The 17,247-nt window shown below is 46.1% G+C and overlaps 1 protein-coding gene across 1 annotated transcript in view; it reads left to right on the top strand.

The window, feature by feature from the left end:
* COG7 (component of oligomeric golgi complex 7) overlaps positions 1-17,247 on the top strand; it is an 86,064-nt gene that overhangs the window by 57,339 nt on the left and 11,478 nt on the right. The window contains exons 12-15 of the mRNA XM_020874096.2: positions 2,001-2,187; positions 3,691-3,831; positions 9,060-9,143; positions 13,150-13,264. Of these exons, the coding sequence (XP_020729755.1) occupies positions 2,001-2,187; positions 3,691-3,831; positions 9,060-9,143; positions 13,150-13,264 (527 nt within the window). The remainder of the gene's footprint in view (positions 1-2,000; positions 2,188-3,690; positions 3,832-9,059; positions 9,144-13,149; positions 13,265-17,247) is intronic.

Here is a 17,247-nt window from a genome sequence, read left to right as displayed (position 1 = left end):
AGTGTCGTCTCTTGTGTTGTTGGAGGAGGGTGTTTGCTTTGACCAGCACATTCTTTTGGCAAAACTGTTAGCCTTGCCCTGCTTCATTTTGTACTCCAAGACCAAACTTGGCTGTTACTCCAGGTATCTCTTGACTTCCTCCCTTTGCATTCCAGACCCCTATGATGAAAAGTACATCTTTTTTTGATAGTAGTTTTAGAAGGTTTTGTAGGTCTTCCTAGAACTGTTCAACTTCAGCTTCTTCGGCATTAGTGGTTGGGGCATAGACTTGGATTACTGTGATATTGAATGGCTTTCCTTGGAAACAAAAAGAGATCATTCTGTCGTTTTTGAGACCTCACCCAAGTACTGCATTTCGGACTCTGTTGTTGACTGTGAGGGCTACTCTATTTCTTCTAAGGGATTCTTGTCCACCGTAGTAGATATAACTACTCTGCTAAGTGCTGGGAACTCAGAGATGAAGAACACTTGGTGTGTTTCAGCCTCATCATCTGATGGAGAGGAATGGGACAGCCTATTCTAAATATATAAGAGGTGAGAGGCTGGTGAGGTCAGAGGACTGAGGCCTCAGGGGTAGGACTGGGCACAGGAAGGCAGTCCCTCTAGAAGGGGTAGGATCTTTCTCAGTGCAACAGGGAGGGGAGAGCATTTCAGATCATAGCAGCATGCGAGCAAGACATATAAGGGCCTGAAGCATGGTGTGTGGGCTGAGCTGGGGGTGGTTGGCATGGTAATGGGAATGTTTATAAGCATACAAGGGGTCCAGTGATGGCGGGCCCTGGGTGCCATGCCAGGCATGTTTAGTTTTATCTAGTGGGGCGCTGGCAGATCTTTGGAAAAAAGATAAAATCAGATTTTCATTTTAAAAAGATCATTCCAGTAACCCCCAGAGGACAGATTAAATGAAGCAATAAAGGGACAGCCACTGTGATCCAGGCAAGAAACAGTGAAGACTTGAAAGTAAGGCAGCAGCAGGGACAGGCCCCGGTTCCACAGAAAAGAGACCCGCCCAGAATGACCTGTGGGCATTAGAGACAGGGAAAACTGTGACTTGACCTTAATGGCAGAGGCAGGTAGCTGCTGTGTCAGCTCTGGTCCCTGAGGAGGATCCTGTCCCCAGCATTTGTTTGCAGATCCAGGCATTTCTTGATGATGTCATGGGATTTGCTTTTGAAGAAGTGCCTGAAAGCTGCCGTGTCCAAAGTGGTTTTTCATAATAAATCACAGTGAAGAATGGGTTGGGGAATTAGGCACGGTTGAGATGTACAACAGTGTCTAGTGTCCTAGTTACACAGGTTCGTATAATCCTGTACACATTTAAATGTGTGAGCTGAGTGGTGAAGTTGGGCTCAGGAAGAACGGAGCGAAGGTTTTCAGCCTCCATCAAGGGAGGTCATCTTCGTTAGAGACAGAGCGTCGACTCCCCAAGCCATGCTAGAGGTTGAGCATCCCATAGAACCTCCCCGCAGGCTTTGTTCCTTCTCAGGAAGGCGCCGACTTCCCTCAGTATGTCTCTGTAAACTGCAGAAGTAAGCTCTGTGGTGCTGATGGGCACGAGCACTGCACAGGTGTGTGCAGGAGTGTGAGTGCCGTGTGTAGAGGTGTGCAGGGGGCCCCAGGGACAAGCGGTCCCACCTCCACATCTCGTGCCTCTGCGACCATTGGACTGGTGTCTCCCTTGGCTCTGACCATTCCAAAGAGATGCTCACAGAGCTCGTATATAGAAAGCGCACGATATTCCAGATTGCAGTGAACTGACAGCTGCCCTGAGGCTGGGCGTCATATTAGGATGATGGCATATTCTGTTAGAGCGTGTTAAAACAGGAAATGAAAACGTCTGCTGTTCATTGTGCACCTGACATCCAGCTCCCTCCCGAAGGATGAATGGCACCTGTGTGCCTCATGAGGACGTCCCGGGATTCAGTGAGGAGTGTGAATGCTCCAGGAAGGAAGTTCCATGCACGTGGCTCAGGGCATAATGGCCATCACTTTCATTACAGGATTTTGTCCACAGCCGGGAAGTATCTCTCTGACTCCTTCAGCCCTCGGAGCCTGACCGGTTTTCAAGATAGCATCTTGACAGACAAGAAGAGCTCTGCCAAGAACCCATGGCAAGAATATAATTACCTCCAGAAAGATAGCCCTGCCGAATATGGCAGTTTAATGGAAATACTTTATACCCTCAAGGTATGAGACCAGACTGATGGCATTCTTGCGCTCTTGAAAGCTTTTGCCTTGTCACTCACCCTCTGCCTAGCCCGGCTGCTCTGCCCCCTGTGTGTGGGACCTGGGCTGTGGCAAAGCCTGCTCCCACGTCTCTGTCTCAGTTATGTTGGGGTTTTAAGAAGCCGAGCGACTAAACTGGGGTCGAACCAACTGAAACACACTTGTAGGAATCAGATTAACGGAGCTTTGTTACTGAAAGGTAGGTTGGAAATGCGGCTCTGGATCTGCAGCCAAATGAGCTTGCCATTCTTCCCCCAGAGTTAACTTGTCAGCAGGGTGGGCTGAGCTGGATGGCCCTGGACCCCCACACAGGGACAGAACATGGGGAGGTGGCCCCCAGCCCATCAGCCAGGGGAGGAGCAAGGGTAGAGAGGCCAGGCACGAGCACCCCCTCCCCCAGGGCAAGCTTCTCCACGTGGAAGCACAAGGACGTGGGAATCACTGTTAGATTTGTTTGTCTGCCATAAAACTGCCCTTGACTTTGAGCTGTGGGCCCCCTTGGGGTCCAGGGGCAGAGCAACCTCCTGACAAGTGGAATGAGCCATAGGCTCCCCGAGAATGACCCGAGGTTCTTAGCGGTCCATGGCATCCTTTCCAGAAACTTCCTCCCCCCACCCCCAGTTTGATTTGAATCTCACTCTCTTCATGATAAGTAGAGGAGATAGTCCTGTTCTCAGAGCACCAAATTCAATCTGAAATTATCTGTTTGGGCCTCGCGCTCTGGAGGTGAGCGTACAGTGCCCCTCAGGATGTGTCTGAGGCTTCAGCGTTGCCCTCACAGGGTCTCCCCCACCCCTCTGCACCTTGACCCACCAACTGGCTGCATTTGAGCTTGACAAACACTTCTCGAAGCCATTCTGCAAGTTCACTCATCCATGCTCTGTGATTAGGTTAAAGCAACTCTGTTTATCTTTATTGCTGATCTGATTTATGTCTGTTTGTCGTAATTGGTTCACTAATAATAGCAAAACGAAGGTTACATTTTCCACCTCTGTATTTTCTCAGGCTGTTTGGAATACCTTGGGACTCACACGGGGAGGGGTGCATGCTCTGGTGTACAGCTGAGAATAATTGACTTGACCTCCCTGGGAATCAGGGCTCTGTCCGTCACTCTTGTTTCTACTTGACACATCTCATCATTTTTTCCTTTCTTCTGTACCCCTGAGGGACAGTGAGAGGTTTATTTTTCCTAAACTGTCACTCCATGAGCTGATATTAGCTAAAGTGCGTCAGAATCACCTGGGAAAGTGAATGAACAATATCCAGACTTGGTGGTTCAAGCAGATCCTGGGTGTCTGTGACTCAGCATGTCCCCAGGGGGTCCTGAGCACAGCCAGGATCGGAAACAATCACTGTCGAGAACCCTCTCGCCATTTTCCTTTTAGTGGCTTTTCAAAACGTTTAGCTCATCCCTCGGGTGCATTCAGGGCCTAACAACCTGCCTTCTGCATTTTCTTGTCTTAGGAGAAAGGGTCGAGTAACCACCACCTGCTGTCCGCGTCACGATCGGCTCTGACTCGGCTTAACCAGCAGGCGCACCAGCTGGCTTTCGATTCGGTCTTCCTGCGCATTAAGCAGCAGCTGCTCCTCATTCCCAAGATGGATGTGAGTTTCCCACCAACGGCCAACGCGCCCCCTCAACCCCTGTGCTGGACCTATCACCCTTTTTCTGAGCCTTAGGAGGGGCCCGCTTTGACACTCCTGGGCTAGAAGCCTCACTGCAGAGTCCCTGTTCCCTTATAACTCATTGTTTAGCATGACTGTCATATATATATATATATATATTTTTTTTTTTCTGTTCCCAAACAATTTATTCTTCTTAAGGGTTACATAAGAGATCATCACTAACCCCTGCCAAGGGGCTGTCTCATCTAATTGTAGTCACTGCGATGCTGTGGTTTTGGACTGTTTCTTGGGATTATTCCTCTTGCTTGATTAACTTTCACCGTTTGGAGAAGCTTCCCTGTGGCCTCTCAGGGAGAAGCGGGGGAGCTTATGTGCCATTGGATAGGCTGGGGCTGGTCAGAGGAGCTCGCTGTCTGATGAGGTTGAGTTGTTCTCAGGCCAGATGTTTGTGGAGACTTGGTTCTGGAACCTTACCCTGTACAGTGCCTTACTGGGTGTGGTCTGGTGTTCTTGAGGGGAGTTTGAAGGGTAATGCTCTTTTCTGTCTTTGATACTCTTGCTGTTTGGTTATTCTTGGAATGCCTTGCTCCTTCTTCTCCGCTTGTCCTTATTGCTTTTCAAGGAATTGCCCCTCAGTCCTCTATTTTCTCTACTGGTTCTTGACTTTCTCTGTGTCCAGAACTCAGGTTTCCTTTCAGATTTCTGAGACAGTCCCCTGATTAATTTTTCTTACAGACTCCTCAAGTCTATTTGGATTTGGCTTTTTTTTTTTTTTAATCTTTCTTCTTCTTTGTTCTCTTTTTGGTGTTTAGGATATTTTAAAAGATAATTTTTGGGGGGACTTCCCTGATGGTCAAGTAGCTAAGACTCCTCACTCCCAATGCAAGGGGCCCGGGTTTGATCCCTGGTCGGGGGAATTAGATCCCACATGCGGCACCTCAGACCTGGCACAGCCAAAACAAATAATGAATGAAAGAGAGAAAGACAGTCTTTTGGGAAAGACCCAGTTATGGGCTTTTGCTCACCAGTAGATCCTTTGCTTTCTGCTCTGCCCTAAAAAATATACTAGATCAGGAGCCAAGGGCCACTCACTCATTTACTGTATGATTTGGTCAAGTCTTGTGCAAAATGCCACGAGACCTTCTCTAAGCAGATCTTACATTGCTACCATGGGTGGGGCAGTGTTGCGTGTCGGGTGGTGGAGTGGTGGCCACTGCTGTCACATCCTAGCGAAGGCAATGTCACCATAGCTCTACCCAGACAGCCATCTGTGGTCTTGCTGGATCACATGGCTAAGGCTGGTAGAGCATCTCCTTATCCTTAAAATGGGGATACAGTGATGCTCATCATATTAATATGTGAAGATTAAGTGAGGTTTCATATATGATAGAATTTAACACAGTCCAATCACAGCGTAGTTGCTGAATAAGTAGTGGTTTTCTTTTTTTTCTGTGACTATCAGTTTTTAAGAGTAGTGATAGTTTTTAAACATTAAAAATTAGTCATTTTCAGAAATTTGAACAATACAGGAAAGTACAAAGAATAAAAGCAGTAAACCCCTCCAAGGTCCCTCCATCCAGAAATCATCAAGCCAGACATATCTTCCTGTCCATTCACATGCTGAGGGCTGGGTGGGCATTGGTAGATAGATGGTCCATAGGAAGAAATGGAATTGTACTACTCTTGCTGATTTTTTAAAAAATAAAATGTGTGCAATATAGATTTTATTTGACTTTGGAAAACAAAGATAAATGAACCAAAGGAATGGTTGATCTTGAGGCAATAGTTTCTTCACCATGAAAGATATCAGTTCCCAGAAGATCTCCACAAGATCAAGAAAGAAAGATGATAAAAACTACTGAGAGATGGAGCCACTGTTTCTGTTAGTCACGTTTCCATTTTAGGTAGATGCTAGCATTGATTCACCTGCCCTGAAAGCCGATGGGATTAGCATTCCTTCCGTCTCTCATCTCCCTTCCCCAGCCTCCCAGGTTTGGTTGTTTTTATCATTTTTATTTTGTCAGAGATTAAAAATCTTGGGCTCCTGTTCTGAAACCTCAGTTCTGCCAGTTGTTTAGTCTTCTTCATGGAGCCAGGCTTGGTGCCTGCACCGTCCCTTCCCCTCTACTCCTGCGTTCCACGCTCATTGTTCTGCCCCGTCCTTGGCTGCCTGATCTCACCTTCTCTTTCAGGCCTCACCACAAGGGCTCGGGCGCTGGGAACGGATGCAGGCAGCTCTGGAGATTAGGGGAATTCTCCCAGTGCGCCCGCATGAAAGCGCACAATGCAAAGACAAACACTTTTGGCCTTAAGGATTTGAAAACTAAACCCTGGTCTTTAAATGTTTGTTTTTAATGTTTGCTGGTAAATTGTGTTGCCCTTGTCCGTTACAAGAGTATAAACCAACACCATATTCCCTTTCAAGATAGGCTGGTGAAGTTTACCTACGTTACCTGGTGAAAGACGATTAGAAAAGCCCCTTTGGAGGAAATTTTGACTTGAAAAATAATCCTCACCATTTCCTTATTGACCTATTCAGGTCCACCCCCTCTGCCCACCTTTCAGGCCCTCCCCCATCAGTCCACCCGGTCTCGCCCTTATTCCCAAGTACTTTTCCACTCTGGCTCTTCTTCCCTCCACCCTCATCTTAGCTCCCCCCCTCCACCCCCCACCCCCCGCCTCCTCTGCGAAGCCACCCCAGGGCCTGCAGCCCACAGTGCCTGTCCTTTAGATGCTGTGCCCTCTCCCCGTGACTCAGCCCCGGCTCCTGGCCTCCCCTCTCTCTGCCCGCCCTGGCCTTCACCACCTCTGCTCCCTCGCCGAGCCCCTCTTTGCCAAGACTCTACCACCAGGTTGCATGGTTGCTTCTTTTTAAAATCCGTCTCCATCTGTTTCCATGGCCACTGCCCTGGTTTGGGTTCTCCTTGTCTCTGAATTGTTTCTTGAGCCTCTCCACCCACAGTCCTTCTGAGAATTGCTGCATCAATCTTCATAAAGCATTGCTCTGATTTTGTCTCAGCACATTCAGATCCCTTCCCTGGCTCCGCACAGTCAATGTGATTGTCTATTTTTAAAAACTTTTTATTATGGGAAAATTTCCTACATATATGCAAGAGTAGAGGGAAGAGTGTAATAAACTGTGTGTCTTCATCACCCTGTTTTGACACTGCTCAACTCTCGGCTGTCCTGTGTCCTATATACCCCCTTATCTAAAATAAGGGCTCTAGGGACTTACCTGGGGGGCACAGTGCAGGGGACATGGGTTTGATCCCTGGTCCGGGGAGATCCCACATGCCACAGAGGGATGAAGCCTGTGCACCACAGCAAGAGAAACCACTGCAGTGAGAAGCCTGCACTCCATAGCACAGAGTAGCCCCTGCTTGCCACAACTGGAGAAAGCAAAGTAGCAAGGGCCCAGCACAGCCAAAAATAAGTAAATAGAGCTCTCAACATAATCACAATACCATAATCACCCCTAAAAATAAAATTATTCCCTAATGTCATCAATTAATGTTCAAATTTCTGATTGTCTTATAAATGTCATGATTTGAACCAGGATCCAGACTAGCTCTGCACGTTGGTGGATATGTCTTTTACATCTCTTTTGAGACGTAACAGGTTACCTTCCCATCTCTCTCTCTCCCTCCCTTCCTCCTTCCCTGCCCCTTTCTCTTTTCTCTCTCTCTCGTTTCCCCTTTTCTTAGCCTGGTGTTCATACTGTGCACTCTCTTTCCAGCCTTTCCTCTCTGCACCTCATGCATCCTCTGGCCAGCCCCTTCTCTAGCCACCTTGGGCTCTTGTTGCTCTGAACTCTTATTGTATAAAATTGACATCCACCGCTGAGAACTCCTGAAGTGGAAACCTCTGTGTGTGTGTGTGTGTGTGTGTGTAGGTGTAGGGGGTCTAGTGTGGGAATGTGTCGGGGGTCTCTGTTCCCACAAGGAGAGCAAGAACCAAGATGAGCCATTTCTTTGTCTCTCCCTACAAAGCCTGGCACATCGTAGGCATTCAGTGCGCGTGCCTGACCCGTGCGTCCCTCCCCGTGGGGTGGGAGTTAACCGAAAAAAAGTAAGATAGTTTGAAATGAAAGGATTCTCAGAAAAGAACAGGGAGTTTAGAAAACTATAGGGGCAGGGCTGGGGAAGAAAAGACTTTGTCTAGAGCAGGCAAATAAAGAGTCGAGTTGGTGCTTGAGAGCGTGGGGAGGAGGGCTCCCCCTTGGCCTGGGCCGGGAGCCCAGGGGCGGACATGGTCACGCCATTCCCGGAAAGCTACTTAGAGGATCAAGCAACCAGATCGGTCTCAGGTGGCTGCAGAGAGCAGCTACCATGTGACCTCAGGAGTCCCTCCAGGAGTCCAGCCAGCAAGGGCCTTGCTTTCCAGGCTGGCTCTAGGGTGACTTGGGTAAGAATTAAGAAGCTAGACTTCTGTGTGAAGGTGCACCGGGCTGACCTCTCTAGCCACGTGTGTGCCGGTAACTGGCCTAACTCTATAGAGGGGCCCGGGAAGGCTCCACAGTGATGTCATGGTTCCGCTAAATGACAAAAGGAGACATGTCAGTGCTGCCGGTCTCCAGACAGGGGGTCAGGAGAGGACAGAGGGGCTGCCGGTGGGGTCTGGAGCCTCCTCATCCCTTTCCTACTGAGTTCTGAGTCAGCTGAGACCTAGATCCAGGAAGCAGGTGGATCAAAAGCAGCAGCTTTACCTTAGTGGCAGCAGTTGAACATGGTTTGGATATTCCTGTAACCAGACAGGGCTTCCAACTCAGGTATGGTCTCTGGGGAGGGCTTTAGGGGGGTCCTGGTCTCTACAGAGTGCAGGCTGATGACCCCAGAGGTAATGAGGCTACCTGTGCCCAGCAGAGAAACCCAGAACAAGAACAACCAGCTCTTTCTCTCGCCTTCCGAGAAAGGTGAACAGAGTGTCGGTTCCCATTGAATAGTTGAGTCGGGAAGGTGGGACTTCCTGCTTTATGGATTTTTATGGATCAGAAAGGATGCAGAGAGAGAGAAAGGATTGCTTCCTCTGTGGCGGGCTTCCCGGTGATGACTGGAGGAAGAGAAACCCCTGCTCTGCCACGTGGCGATGACGCCAGAGGCCGGCTCTGAGCAGAGACGGTGCCTGCGGTGTGTGCCGCATTCTTCATGTGCTTTCCCGTGCTGCCTAGGTGCTGTGACCCTGACTGCTTCCTCTCCTTCCTCCCCTAGAGCTGGAACACCGCGGGCATTGGAGAAACCCTGACCGATGACCTGCCCACCTTCAGTCTCACCCCGCTCGAGTACATCAGCAATGTAAGAGCCTCTGCACGCTTTTCTCTCTGCTGCTCACAGCATCTGAGACCGCGTCTCGTCTGACCCTTCCAGGTGCAGTGGTCCTGGCTGCCCCGGTGCTGTCTGGACCTGTGCTTTGGGACAGTCTCCATCCATAGCCAGGAGTTTAAGGAAATGCAGCTGACTTCCTTAAGTCAGCCGATGAAACACATGTGGATTTTGGAGCCTAACACATTCCTGCCCCTGCACCATGCCTCTCAATGTGAGATGTGGCCAATACCTGAGGGCTTCAAAGTGCAAGTCCAGTAGGACAGGGTCCCCAACCTTTAGGATCTAATGCTTAATGATCTGAGGTCGATAAAGCTAATGTAATAATAATAGAAGAAAAATATACAATAAATGTAATGCGCTTGAATTATCCCCGAACCACACCCCCAGCCATGGAAAAATTGCCTTCTATGAAACTGGTCCCTGGTGCCAAAGATGTGGGAGACCACTGCAGTAGGAGATTCAGAACTTGGGAAGATGGGAAGCAGGTGGTCAAATTCTTCATGACTTTTCAGAAGAACAGTATATCGTAGTTCTGAGTTCAAATCCAAAAAACATGTAGTGAGCACCTACCTTATACCAGGTCTGTGTGCTCATGTTTAATTTCATAGCAGCAGGTACATGTCTTCTCTGGTGGCTCAGACGGTGAAGAATCTGCCTGCAGTGTGGGAGACTTGGGTTTGATCCCTTGGTTGGGAAGGTCCCCTGGAGGATGGAATGGCTACCCACTCCAGGATTCTTGATTGGAGAATTCCATGGACACAGGAGCCTGTCCATGGGGTTGCAAAGTCGGACACAACTGAGTGACTGATACTTTCACTTTCAAGTAAATCTCTTAACAAGAATTTTAGTTGTTTATACAGGCTTGATGTTAACAAAGAACAGAATGAGCCTTGCTGGGGAACAGGGGCACTTCAAGTCCTTTGCCCCTTCACCTTTCACCTTTGGGAGTTGATTGTCTCCCAGACATCTGCATGTGGCCTCTCCTTTCATTGCCCTTCCTGCAGTCCAGCGCTGTTGTTTTTAAATGTCGGTGAACCTAAGAAATACCATCCGAGAGCAGCAGGTCCCAATCATGTCTTCCCCGTACTGTGGGAGAGTTCTGTGATTTTTCAGGGGTGATTTTGAGATGTGTGATCTCTGCCATGAGCGTACACTTTAAGACCCATTGTAAGTCATGACTAGTGAAAAGATGGAAAAGAATTTTAAAAGTAAACACTGTACAGTTAGAGGAAGCCTGTGTGATCCCACTGGTGAGTAGCAAAGAGAATGGCCTTCCTCACTCTATTCATTGAGTAGTGTCAGGTCCACAAGGCAGTTGTTTTCCTGTTTTTCAGGGCATTATCCAATATCCTAGACTGAGGGAGCTAAAAATGTGAGTTGGTCTTTAAACCAATGAGAAGACTCTCATTTTTAGGATTGAGACTTGTGTGGCGGTGGTGGTTTAGTCGCTAGGTCATGTCTGACTCTTGTGACCCCGTGGACGGTAGCCTGCGAGGGTCCTCTGTCCATGGGATTCTCCAGGCAAGAATACTGGAGTGGGTTGCCATTTCCTTCTCCAGACTCATGTGTTGCAGTGTAAATTGACTCCAGAAATGATGTTGCTTAGAAGGGACTTGAAAGCTTTTCAAATTGACTTTTTAAAAATTATTTATTTATCATTTTTGGTCCTGCTGGATCTTGATTGCTATGCTTGGCTTTCTCTAGACACAGTGGCTTCTCCTGTGGTGGAGCACAGGGTCTAGAGCATGAAGGCTTCAGTAGTTGAGGCGCACAAGTTTAGTTGGCCCTGAGGCTTGTGGGATCTTCCCAGACCAGGGATCAAACCCATGTTCCCCTGCATTGGCAGGCGGATTCTTAACCACCGGACCACCAGGGAAGCCCAGACCGAGGTTTATCTTCACAACAACTTCGTGAGCCAGTTGGCGGCAGCCGTGTTTTCACATCAGCAGCACTGAGGCTCTGGGGTATGGGAGTGGGGTGGGGAAGCCATTTATCTGGCGGCTGCTCTCTTAGGATGCCAGGATGCTGTATGTGTGTCTCACACAGGATTAATTTAATCCTTGCCACAGCCCTTTGAAGTAAGTGTGAGATCACCCTCATTTCAGAGATGATGAAACCAAGGCCCTGGCTGGCAAAGTCGGGCTGTGTGCCCGACATCACACAGTGGGAGAGCCAGAACTCAAACCCTGGTCCTCTGACCACAGAGCTTTTCATGTTTCCTGAGTCACTGCACTCACCTAGACAGGATATTGAGGAGTATTTATTGAACATGTGAGAACAGTAGACAGACCTCTAGAGGTCTGATGATAAGCATCTTTTCCTACATTGATTTCCAAAAATTAAACATAGAACTCCCGAGAGAAACCTGGTGTCATGGAATCTCTCTAGGAATCACAGTGATCCCCACAATCTAAGACCCATTAATTGAAGTTTGAGGTGTCAGATTATTGAAAATTTATACCTGACACTTTGCCTTGTTGGTGCATGCCCTCACCCACACAGAACTGTGTGAGCATTATAAGGGGATGAAATAGGAAAATGTCCATGGAAAAAATAAAACAGCATAGATGCAAGGCATAATGATGATGATTCTTTATTTCAAGTAAAACTGGCTACAGGTTAAAGAGGTACCAAATACAGGAATATGCCTGTGATCTCTGCACATAGTAGGTGTTCAGGAAGTACTGGCTGAGTGGAACTAAAATGGAGAAATTCTAACCCCAAAAGTCAGCATCCTTCTCTTCCTGTAGCCTTGGGGGAAAATGATGATTTTGTTGCCATTTCAAGCTGCAATGTACAGTGGTTGTGGTTATTAGCAAGGTACACGACCACTTGTCTAGTTTGAATAAAAGATTGTGCTAAGTAAAAGAAAAGGTGCTAATTTCATTTATTTTACCATCTGTGTATGTACCTCTTTAAAAGGAGACCAAACTAACAATTTTTTATTAGCACAGTGGGCTGCATTAAATGTTTGGAAATGAAGGCGTTAATCTGGGCTGGTAGCTTTTGGGAGTCTGCCTTAACTTCTGGATGCCTGCCACCATCTGGGTGTATGTAAGGCCAGATTGAGAAGATCTTTCTCAGATAGTCCTGGGACGTTAGCTTGCAGAATCAGTATCAACTCTTAAGTGGGAATGAATGTATAGAATCAATATGAAGCCAAAAAAAGCAACAGGCTCCAGTACCTTTGTAAGAAAATATATATTACATCATCATAACCTGAAAATCAATCTCATTTTGGAACAAAACATATCCTTCTCTTATGCTTACCTTTACTTTGTACTAAACAATTGTGAGTTGTAATAGAAATAGGTGTCTAAAATGTATGCATGATGACATACACATGACTAACCCTGAGTTATTTTATGGCTCATCTCTAATGTCTTGTAACCCTACCTTTTCGATTCCTCACCAACCAAGAAGGTTTATTTTCTAGAGTTTGTGTTTTGAAAACATACAATTTTCCCTCCAGATTATCTTATAAACTGCTTTTTTTCCCCCCAACAAAACTCCTTCCTTCACCTGATTCAGTAACCTGGAAGGAAGAGACCCAGATCCAAATCCAAAAGACACAATTGAAATGCTTGCTTGACCATGCACTTGTTGACATTAGCATCTTACCGGTTTTTCATCCATAAACAGTAATAATAACATATTTACACAAGCGCTTTAAATTTTACAAAGCACTCTGGTAATCCATTACTCATTTGAGTAGAGCTCACATTGAGTGCATTCCAGAAATATTGAGGCCATTAGTGAGAAGGATGAATCTATGATCTACATGCAAACCGGCAGTGCTTTTATTTTTCAGGCGTTGCCTAACCCGCATTACCACACTCTGGACAGATCAGGCCTGGGGCTGCCAGCAGGTCTCACAGTTTTGTCTGCCCACCACTTGCCTTCGCATGAACGTACTGCATGCAATCCTTACGTGCATGCGTCAGTGCCGGGCTGACAGCGCTCTCTTTTGTTTCAGATCGGGCAATATATCATGTCCCTCCCCCTGAACCTGGAGCCCTTCGTGACTCAGGAGGACTCAGCCTTAGAGCTGGCCTTGCATGCCGGGAAGCTGCCGTTTCCTCCTGAGCAAGGTGAGAGAGACGTGCGGGACAGGGAGCAGCAGACTGGGATGTGATCGCAGGCTCCTTGCAGCCTCACCTGCATCACACACACGTCCTCCACACACCCACTGAAATAGGTGTCTGAGTGCACAGGAGTGGCTGGGAGAGACTGGGGATCTCTTGTTGTACCTACAGAGGGACTTCTGCAGGACGGAAGGGATAAGGGAAGGCTCACTGTGTGCAGCGTGTCCCGGGGTGAACCCCCCAAGTGCCCTCAGCGGGGAAGTGGTGGCAGGTGGGCCTGGGCTCATAGGCACTCACTGATGACAGACGGGAGCTCACGGGGCGAGGGGCTCGCTAGGTGCGCTCTCTGCTCCCATTCTCTGTGGGCCACGTGCAGAGTAAGAGTGGACCCTTGTAAGAACAGTTCTTGTCAGAACAAAAATAAACTCTCCAGCACAGAGGTTTGCATTTCCTGTCCAGTTGCCTCTGACTGCAGCAAGCTCCCAACTCCCCAAGTCTCCTGGGTCTATAAACTGACAAGGCAAAAATATGACACATGAACAGTTTCCTTTTCCTCATTATCTTGGCCTGACCGATTTGAACAGGGGCCACGTACTCTCCGATCAAAAATCATCTTATCTCTAAATTGGGCACGATAGGCCTCCCTCTTTAAGGCTGAACAGACAGAAAAAAAGAACCACTTGGTGTATAAAGGATTCAGCAGCTCAAGAGAAGGCACCACACTGAAAATAAAATCACATCGAAAGATTATAAACTAAGGGTTGCTAAAAGGGATCTCATGTAAATGCAGATTAGAAAAAAGATGACTGCATCACTGTTAGAAGAAGTTAAATCAGAAGATAATAAATAGGACTAAATGATTCATGTGGGTAGCAGGTGGGTTCCATAGTGAACCTATAGTAGTCAGGTACCCTAGTGTGTCCAGTAACGTAGCACCGATATATATAAAGAAGAAGCTGATAGACATGTAATGGCAAAACCGCATGAGTACTGAGAAAACGTCATACCTCTCATTTAGGCTTTGATGGGAAAATTAATAAGAAAAGAGAATTTGTTCTTATAATCAGTGTATTTGACTGAATCAATACGTCAGGTTTTTATCCCACAGAGAATTAGGATTGTTGTAAATTTCCACAGACTGTTTGTAAAAGTAATACAAATAAACGCTGTAAGTTTCATAGGATTATAAATATTAATGATACTCATATAATTTTTTGGCTGCACCACCTGACATGTGAGATCTTAGATCCCGACCAGGGATTGAACCCAGGCTCCCTGCAGTGGAAGCATGGCATCTTAACCATTGGACCACCAGGGAAGTCCCTGATACTCATATAATTTTTGAAAAAAAGAATAATTCTGTTTAAACTTCAGATTTAAAATGTGAAACCTGCTAAGCTAACCTATGAGTGAGTATTAATCAATCTTAGGGATAAGTAAGAGAAGAGTTTGAAATGAAAGAAACTGTATATAAATGATAAGCTGGAAGAAATAGCAGCATATATGATAGATGATGGTTAATATCCTCATTTTATAAAAGTTCTTATGAATCAGTAAGAAAAAAATGAACACCCACAGAAAATTAAGTAAATAACCTGAAGGCATTCAAATAAGCTAAAACGTATAAAGAAATGTTTAACCTCAGTAATTCTCAAAGAGCTGCAAATGAAAGTAACCTAGTTTATTTTTTATAACCTATCAAATTGACTGTATATACATCCATATGTTCCAAGTTTTTATCTAATACTTGGCAAGGTGGAGGAAAGCAGTTTAAATTGTGCAGTTTGAATTCCTGAAGGACTAGTTGACATAAGATCAAAGGCCTTAAAAATGTGTATACCTTTTAGATCAGGAATTCTGCTATGTAAGTGTGCTAATAAAATAATCACGAGCATAACTCTATGAATATGCATCCCAGCATTGTTTATAAAAGCAAAGCATCAGAAAGAAAAATGAATTTGATTAGACTTTTTTTGGTATATCTGTAGATCTAAATGCTATACACCCATTAAAACATTCAGTTCAGTTCAGTCTCTCAGTTCTGTCTTGACTCTTTGTGACCCCATGGACTGCAACTCGCCAGGCTTCCCTGTCCATCACCACCTCCTAGAGCTTGCTCAAACTCATGTCCATTGAGTTGGTGATGCCATCCAACCAACTCATACTCTGTCACCCCTTCTCCTCTTGCCTTCCGTCTTTCCCAGCATGAGGATCTTTTCCAATGAGTCAGTTCTTTGAATCAGGTGGCCAAAGTATTGAAGCTTCAGCTTTAGCATCAGTCCTTCCAAAGAATATTCAGTACTGATTTCCTTTAGGATTGACTGATCTCCTTGGAGTCCAAGGAGTCTCAAGAGTCTTCTCCAACCCCACAGTTCAAAAGCATCAGTTCTTAGGTGCTCAACTTTCTTTATGATCCAATGCTCACATCCATACATGACTACTGGAAAAACCATAAGTTGGACCACATGGATCTTTGTCGGCAAAGTAGTATCTCTGCTTTTTAATATGCTGTCTAGGTTTGTCATAGCTTTTCTTCCAAGGAGCAAGCGTCTTTTAATTTCATGGCTGCACTCACCATCTGCAATGATTTTTGGAGCCCCCTCCAAAATAATCTATCATTGTTTCCATTGTTTCCCCATCTGTTTGCCATGAAGTGATGGGACCAGATGCCATGATATCAGTTTTTTGAATGTTGAGTTTTAAGCCAGCTTTTTCACTCTTCTCATTCACTTCCATCAAGAGGCTCTTCAGTTCCTCTTCACTTTCTGCCATAAGGATGGTGTCTTCTGCATATCTGAGATTATTGGTATTTCTCTCTGCAGTCTTGATTCCAGCTTGTGCTTCATCCAGCCCGGCATTTTGTATGATGTACTCTACATATAAGTTAAATAAACAGGGTGACAGTATACAGCCTTGACATCCTCCTTTCCCAATTTGGAACCAGTCCATTGTTTCATGTCCAGTTCTAACTGTTGCTTCTTGAATTGCACACAGATTTCTCAGGAGGCAGGTCAGGTGGTCTGTTATTCCCATCTCTTTCAGAATTTTCTATAGTTTGTTGTGATCCGCACAGTCAAAGGCTTTGGTGAAGTCAATAAAGCAGAAGTAGATGTTTTTCTGGAACTCTCTTGCTTTTTCAGTGATCCAGTGGATGTTGGCAATTTGATCTCTGGTTCCTCTGCCTTTTCTAAAACCAGCTTGAACATCTGGAAGTTCTCGGTTCACGTACTGCTGACTCCTCGCTTGGAGAATTTTCAGCATAACTTTGCTGATGTGTGAGATGAGTGCAATTGTATGGTAGTTTGAACATTCTTTGGCATTGCCTTTCTTTGGGATTGGAATGAAAACTGACCTTTTCCAGTCCTGTGGCCACTGCTGAGTCTTCCAAATTTGCTGGCATATGGAGTACAGCACTTTCACAGCATCATCTTTCAGGATTTGAAACAGCTCAGCTGGAATTCCATCACCCCCACTAGCTTTGTTTGTAGTGGTGCTTCCTAAGGCCCACTTGACTTCACATTCCAGGATGTCTGACTCTAGGTGACTGATCACACTATCATGGTTATCTGGGTCATGAAGATCTTTTTTTTATAGTTCTTCTGTGTATTCTTGCCACCTCTTCTTAATATCTTCTGCATCTGTTAGGTCCCTACAGTTTGTCATTTATTGTGCCTGTCTTTGCATGAAATGTTCCCTTGTTATCTCTAATTTTCTTGAGGCTATCTCTAGTCTTTCCCATTTTACTGTCTTCCTCTCTGTCTGTGCATTGATCACTGAGGAAGGCTTTCTTATCTCTCCTTGCTATTCGTTGGAACTCTGCAATTCAGATGGGTCGGTCTTTCCTTTTCTCCTTTGCCTTTCACTTCTCTTTTCTCAGCTATTTGTAAGGCCTCCTCAGACAATCATTTTGCCTTTTGCTTTTCTTTTTCTTGGTGCTGGTCTTGATCACTGCCTCCTGTACAAGGTCACGAACCTCTGTCCATAGTTCT

This window comes from Odocoileus virginianus, chromosome 33, assembly GCF_023699985.2.
Source record: "Odocoileus virginianus isolate 20LAN1187 ecotype Illinois chromosome 33, Ovbor_1.2, whole genome shotgun sequence".
Taxonomy (NCBI): Eukaryota; Metazoa; Chordata; class Mammalia; order Artiodactyla; family Cervidae; genus Odocoileus; species Odocoileus virginianus.
Note: the sequence above shows the minus strand (reverse complement) of the source record. Positions and strands in the feature narration are given on the sequence as shown.